The sequence below is a fragment of the Dipodomys spectabilis genome, unplaced genomic scaffold (genome assembly GCF_019054845.1).
Source record: "Dipodomys spectabilis isolate Male_0828 unplaced genomic scaffold, ASM1905484v1 ptg000243l, whole genome shotgun sequence".
Lineage (NCBI taxonomy): Eukaryota > Metazoa > Chordata > Mammalia > Rodentia > Heteromyidae > Dipodomys > Dipodomys spectabilis.
The window spans coordinates 409961-417397 of record NW_024870920.1 but is presented as its reverse complement, the minus strand read 5'-3'; the positions used below and the strand labels follow the sequence as shown (position 1 = coordinate 417397).

General features: G+C 39.2%; 1 protein-coding gene across 1 annotated transcript; it reads right to left on the bottom strand.

The window, feature by feature from the left end:
- Nucleotides 1–580: 580 nt before the first annotated feature.
- On the bottom strand, nucleotides 581–7024 carry LOC122124770 (endogenous retrovirus group K member 25 Env polyprotein-like; the record flags this gene model as incomplete). The annotated part of the gene is made up of 4 exons (XM_042699418.1): nucleotides 7009–7024; nucleotides 6334–6679; nucleotides 2348–2624; nucleotides 581–2151 (listed from the first exon to the last, which is right to left on the bottom strand). Coding segments are annotated over exons 1-4 (2210 nt in total), but the record flags the coding sequence as incomplete, so codon positions are not given.
- Nucleotides 7025–7437: the final 413 nt, after the last annotated feature.

Below are 7437 nucleotides of genomic sequence, written 5' to 3'. Positions count from 1 at the left end.
GCGGTTTCAGGGTAGCACTTAACTCTGGTGAGTTAGTCATATTTTTTAAGATACTCATCAGATATTGGAGTCGTCAACACTCTTAAGAAAGAGCTTTGAATAAAGGAACGTTGACAATGAGTACGTACAAAGAGCAGTAGAAGCAGTAAAAGATTAATAGGCACTCTTATGAGGAAAAGAAAGGCAGAAACACATCTTTCCAAGGGGTTTGCCAGCCTTTCCAGGAGTAGGCCTCTTAGAAGCCCTATTCTCCGAGGTAGACTTCGGTGAAGTCCCAAAACTCGGAGATAGGTTTCTGTAAACCCCCATTCTCTGAGGTAGACTTTGGTGAAGTCCCAATACTCAGAAATAGGTCTCTAAAGCCCCTTTCTCAGGTCTGAAAGATGGTTTCCCATGCTAAGCAGACTCCACTGGAGTAGGCGTGGCATTTGCCCCTTTTTTATTTTTTAGATGTGCCAGAGAAATTTCTTCTCGTATAGAGGAGATGGAGCGGAAGACTAGTTTGAAGAGGACTGGAAAGACAACAAGAATACATATAACAATTAGTGTTATGACTCCAAATGTAACCAAGTAGTGCCACCAATCTAAAGGATTAAGACTTTTTAATCCTTTCTGTAAGTCTTCTGCCAAAGAATTTATCCCTGCGGTTTCCAAATGAGCTTGACTAAGGGCTGAAATGTCTTCCTGTAGCTGTCCTATATCATGAGTTAAGCTATTGTCCTTCCAGATTCCTTGTAGATGCACTTTGATAGCTTCCCAATCTAAGCTGTCATTATAAGGCAATGGGGTAACACAAATACATTTAAATGACTGATGACATCTAGTGGTCAGCTGGATTTTAAGATTATTAACTTCAGTCCCTAACTTTAAGACTACTTCCTCCAAAGCCTCTAGTTTGCTGTCTAACTTTTGATCAATGATTTGATGCTCTGTTAATGCTAGAGAAACATTCTTATTTAACTCATTAACAAAATGCACCGTGTGCACTTGTTGTATTAGTGCAGTGGTGGATACAGCAAGCGAGGTTACTAATGCTATAAGGGAAGCAATTCCAAAGATCAATGTTGCAACAAATCTTTTTGGTCGTATTAATTCATACAAAACACGAAGTGTTTGCAAAGCAGAATTATCAAACCAAGGATCATTATGCAAATTTACAGGAAGCATTACATATTCAGGTCTTTTTACAATAATTACTACTGAAAATTCTTTATCTATGGAAGCATCAACACAGTTGGTCAACCGACAAGAGTAACATTGAATTAAAAAGGAATTCCCTACTTGTGTAATATTAATTCTTTTATCACTTCCAATTAAAGCTGCATATGGATAAGACAAACAAGCTCTTAATGCAATTGATTCTGGTAGGTTAGCTTTGGGCTTTTTTAGCAATATCATATTTGCAGCTGCAGCAAATCTAAACAAATTTTTATGGGTAACGGTGGTTCCATAATGACTAGATTTAGCAACCCACATTGGGGTGACAAACCCAGGCGTGAACCAACGCCTTACCGGTTCCGGGCCAACCGGAGCTTTATAGCTTGTGAATTTTACTTTCTCATTTTCTTTTAAATATTTCTTATAGTCATAAGTTGGGTTGGCAATGGAAAAATCAAATACCAAATCTGTAGTACCCCTAGGCCAATGTACAGAGGCAGAATGTGGAAATCCACAATCCAACCATGTTGGAAGTTCATTTTCTGTTTTGCTGTCCCAAAATTGATCTTTATCCCGGTAAGCTGTTAAACAATTTGGAAAAGGCATGCTAACATTGTTATCTTTGTCAAAGGTCTCATTGTAATTAAAATACCCAAGTATTTGAAAACTCAATTCCCACATCACCCTCTTACTGCTAGAAGCAGTGTTAGTCTTATCAGGTGCATCAGCATAAAGGGTCCTGTATTGAACAGGCAAGCATGCAAAGGGAGCACGGCCTTTTAAAGCCAAACATATAGGGGTGACATCAGATCTTCCCTCATAATCTAGATACGTGGAGATCATAGGCTTTTCTGACCCCACTGGAATGCCCCCTAGTATAGAGGTATCATTCATTAGTACTTTTATGTTAGATGGGTGAGTCCAACCCACGGGGTGAAGCAAAGGTGGATCAGGAAAATACTCCCAATACATTGTACAAAAAGCGTACTTCACCTGTAAAGAAACAAGGGAGAAGGATTGGGATTGGGGGGGAGGGGGGAGGCTGGGAAGGGATGTGAAGGGTAAACAAAGGAGGAGGCTGCAATGCTTGGTAAGAAATGTACACATTATCCTGCCCATGTAACTGTAACTCCTCTGTACAGTATGTTCACAAATAAAATTAAATTAAATTAAAAAAAAAAAAAGAAACAAGGGCAAGCATGGCTAAAAACATGTTTTCCGGATTGGGTTGATTTCTGGTGATCTCAACAGTGTGTCGAGCTTCCTCGCACAACTTCTTGATCTGTTCCCACGTAGGTGGTGCAGCGATTTTTGTAGAATCAGCCTGCGGTGGTGATAGAGAGAATGTCTTCATCTTCTGCACCAGTTTTCTCTCCCGATGTATTTTCACTTTCTTCCTGGCTCTTTTTTGGGACCAAGAAAGGCCTGATGAGTCTGTCTGGGACCCAAATGGGGGATTCTGCATCCTGTGGGAAAACACAAGCATAGCCTCTCCCAGATGTTAACAGGATGTCTGGACCACGCCAGGTTCCAGTGAGTAGATCCTTCCATTTTACTAAAGGAAAGTTGTAGTTTTTTCCATGCCCCAATGTCTCATCATCGGGGTTATTCCTTGCTCATCAGCATTGAAATGATTAAGGACCAGCAAAGCATGATTAAGAGTGTAATGGGGGGAGTATTGCTTCCCTCCTCCCTGTCTAATTCTTGTCAATTGGTTTTCTAAGGTCTGATGAGCCCGTTCTATTATTGCTTGGCCTTGTGGATTATACGGATTCCCTGTTTTGTGCACGATTTTCCATTGTGCACAAAATTTAGCAAAAGCTTTGGAGGTGTATGCTGGTCCATTGTCTGTTTTTATTTCCTTGGGAATTCCTAGGTCCACAAAGGCATTAATCAAATGTTGAATAACATCTTTCACAGCCTGTCCAGAATGGGCTGTAGCAACCATGGCATGAGAATAAGTTTCTATAGTAACATGGACAAAGGAGATTTTCCCAAATTCTGTTACATGGGTAACATCCATTTGCCACAACACTCTAGGCTTTAAGCCTCTAGGATTAACTCCCATTTTTTGTGGATGAAAAACTTCTGGGCATGCCTCACATTCCCTGATAATTTGTCTTGCCTGTTCTCGGGACACTTGAAACATCTTTCTTAAGGCATTAGCATTTTGATGATGTAGTCTATGACTTTCCTGAGCTTCTTCTAAAGCTGACATTACATGACTTTCCTTAGTTAATAAGTCTGCAAACTTATTCCCTTGAGACAAAGGTCCAGGGAGATTGGTATGCCCCCTGATGTGTCCCACAAATACCTTTGTCGTTCTTTGTTGTAATAGCTATTGTAATTTTACTAAGTATTCTTTAACTTTAGATTGACCAGTAACTAGGGCTGTTTCAATGGCAGGAAACAAGGAAACCACACACATCTGTGTAAAGGTTAAACTCCTCTGAATAATTTTGAAATGCTAGCAGAACTGCAATGAGTTCTGCCTGTTGTGCAGATACAGTTGGGTCATAAGATATTAATGGTGGTCTTGTGCTGCAATAAACCACAGACTTTCCACTAGAAGATCCATCTGTAAAAATAGTTAATGCCCCGCCAAAGGTTCTGTAACCACAACCTTTGGAAATATCACAGGAGTTTCAGTATAAAATGTAACAAAGGATGTTGGGGCATATGAAAGCTTATTTTACCTGTATAAGTTAATACAGCAATTTTCCAATCATCATCAAATTGTATCAAATGATCTAATTGTTTCTTATTATAGGGGACAATAATGTTAGGTATTTCTTGGCCAAATAATTCTCTAGCTCTTAATCTAGCCTTTAGAATCAAATTAGCACATAAGAAGGGATATGAAGCAACTATTTTTCCAGGGTTATGGGAATAATGGATCCATTCCAGTATCCCATCCCGCCAAAAACATCCTGTGGGAGTGAAGCTTGTAGCCAGAATTATAAGGGACCATGTTTGTGTAATATTAATTTGCTGTATTTTAGCTGTATTCAATGCTTCTTCTACCAATCTTATACAGGATAGGGCTGCAGGAGTTATTTCCCTGGTAGATTTAGGATTAAGATCTCCATTCAACATTTTCATCAAAGGATCTAATTGTCCTGTAGTTATTTTTAAACTAGGCCGAATCCAATTAATAGTCCCTAATAATTTTTGGAAATCATTTAATGTTTTTAGTTTATCTATTCTAATTTCTGTCTTTTGGGACATAATATAATCATGTCCAATAACTTTTCCTAGATAATTTAAAGGTCGTTCATGTTGAACTTTATCAGGAGCTATTATTAACCCGAATTTTGTTAATTGTTCTACCATATCCTGTAATATTTTCTCTGTCTTTTCTCTAGTTTCATCGGTCATAAGTATATCATCCATATAATGAATAATATATGCCTCTGGATATTTTTGTCTAATTTGTTCTATAGCCCTCTTTACATATTGTTGACAAAAGGTAGGGCTGTTTTTCATGCCCTGAGGTAGCACTTTCCATTGGTACCTATCATAAGGTTGTTTAAAATTAGCCGAAGGGACACTGAAGGCAAATCTCTTGGAATCTTCTGGTTGTAATTTTATTGTAAAAAAGCAATCCTGTAAGTTTATTATTATTATATATCTACCCTGTGGGATTGCAACAGGAGAGGGTAGGCCTGGTTGAAGGGCTCCCATGTCATGCATGGTCTCATTAATTGCCCTTAAATCTTGTAATAACCTCCATTTTCCTGACTTCTTTTTTATTACAAAAATTGGAGTATTCCATGGACTGGTATTCTCTTCTATCCTTCCTTGACTCAATTGTTCTAGAACTAAGTCCTGTATGGCTTGAATCTTTTCTTGAGTTAGGGGCCACTGATTAATCCATACAGGATCATCACTTTTCCATATTATTTTGTCAGCATAAAGCTGTTCCTCAGCGGCCCCTATGAAAAATTTTGCTCCTTTGATGAGGAGTCTATTTGTCCTATTTGTATATTCATGTCCTGCATGATGTCCCTGCCCCATAAAGAAAAGGGCAAGCTGGGGATAACATAAGGTTTGAAGTGGCCTTGCTGCCCTTCACATACCCATTTGAGTTTCTGAGCTGACTGAGCTACATTAGAAGCCATCCCTAATCCAATTAGGGAGTAAGAAGTCTCCTGCACTGGCCAGGTCGTAGGCCAATCTTTTCCAGCTATACCGGATCTGTCAGCCCCTGTGTCTAAGAGTCCTGTTATTTGTTTTCCATTGACCTTAATGGCCTTGTAAGGCCTTTTATCTGTAATTTCCTGACCCCAGGCTACAGTATCTGTGGTGCCAAACCCTCCTTCTCTGTTTTGAGTCAAGGTGGGATTAGGCAACTTTAGATATGAAAGTAAAAGTATTTGGGCTATCCTCTGCCCTTTATGAATTTGAATAGTCTCTTTTAGAGACCTTATCATGACTTTTATAGTGGTAGGACTGTCTGAGTCTATTACTCCTGGTAAAACCTCAAAATTCTTTTTATAGTTTGAACTCCGGCTTATGATTAGACCCATTACTCCAGAAGGGAATTCCCCTTTTATGTTTGTCTCTTATCAGTACAACCCCATTATTTCGGGATATGATATGATCTTGAGCGGCAGCCAAGTCCAATCCAGCACTCCCTGGAGTGGCTCTAGGCAAGTCATGAATAGTTTGCTTTAGTTCCTCTCTTGGGGAGGGGCTGAGAGGTTGCCCCTTTGTCCGTTTTTTGTTTCCTCTTGAAGAGGAGTTCCATCTTTATGGAACTTAGATTTACAATCACTTTTCCAAGGGTTCCCTCTTTGACACCGAGGACATAAGCCTGGTGCTTTTCCTGATCCCTTCTGTTGCTTTTGAGCTTTACACTCCTTTTGAACGTGGCCTGGTTTGCCACAATTATGACATACTCTCTGGTCAGGATTATATCCTGAGCCTCTGGTTACTTTTTTCACATATGTTTGAAAAGGCGTTTCTTTCATGGCAGCAGCATATGCAAGTCCCTGAATCATAGCAGGAGAAGCATCTATGCAAGCCTTAACATAGTCTTGTAGGCTTCCTGTTTTTCTTACTGGCCTGATTAATTCCTGACACACAATATTAGCATTCCCCCATGCCAATTGTTTGAGAATGATTTGAGATCCCTCAGAAGGAAGGAACATTCTTGTAATAGCTTCCTCCAACCTAGCTATGAATTCCTCATATGGCTCCTCAGGACGTTGCTTAATTCCTGATAGAACAGTGGTCTTTCCTTCCCCTGATGGTAACTTTTTCCAGGCCATAACAGCAAGCTTAGTGATGGTTTCTAAAATCTCCTTTGAGAATTTAAGTTGTTTTCTAATGTCTGCAAAATCCTCTTGACCAGTTAACATGGAGACTTCAGGCTTAGGGCCTGAAGTAGTGAATAATCGCCGTTTCACCTCTCCGTTAACAAGGTCCTCATATTCTGTTCTCCATAATACGTATTGCCCCGGGGTTAGCACTGATTTTGCAGTTTGATACCAATCATAAGGAGTTAGCCAATCAGTTGCTATGGAATCAAGGATTGTTAAAGTAAAAGGGGCAGAAGGACCCATAGTTTTTACTGCTGTTTGTAATTCTTTTAGCACTTTTAAGAATAATGGCTCCCACTGAGGCGCACCATGGTCTAGGTGGCTTCATTGAATGAATTAGGTGGTGGACTTTCTCTTTCAATTTTATTGAAGACTTGGAGGAGTATCGGTGTTAGCTGTGCTTTGAAAATCTTGAAGAATTCGTCTGTAAAAGCAACTGGTCCTGGGCTTTTCTTAGATGGGAGGTCTTTTTGTGCTGTTTCTATTTCAGTGCTTGATATGGACCTGTTAAGATGGTTTAACTTACCTTGGTTGAGTTTCATGTCGATATTTGCTAGGAAAAGCTACATTTCTGCAAAGTTCTCAAACTGATTGGCATAAAGTTTTGAGAAATATTCCCTTATAATGTTCTGAATCTTGGTTGTTTCTGTGGTGATGTTTCCATTCTCATCTCTGAGTTTATTTATTTGGGTGTGTTCTCTTCTTTTTCTGATAAAATTTGCTAAGGGTCTCTCAATTTTGTTAATTTTTTCAAAGAACGAACTCTTTGTTTTGTTGATTTTTTTTCTATGATTTTTTTATTCTAATTCATTTAATTCTGATTTAATTTTAATTATTTCTTTCCATCTACTGAATTGGGGTTTATCTTGCTGCTCTTTTCACGGAGGCTCAGATGTCTCATTAAGTTGTTGGTTTCAGGTCTCTCCAATTTGTTGATGTAGGAACTCAGAGCTAT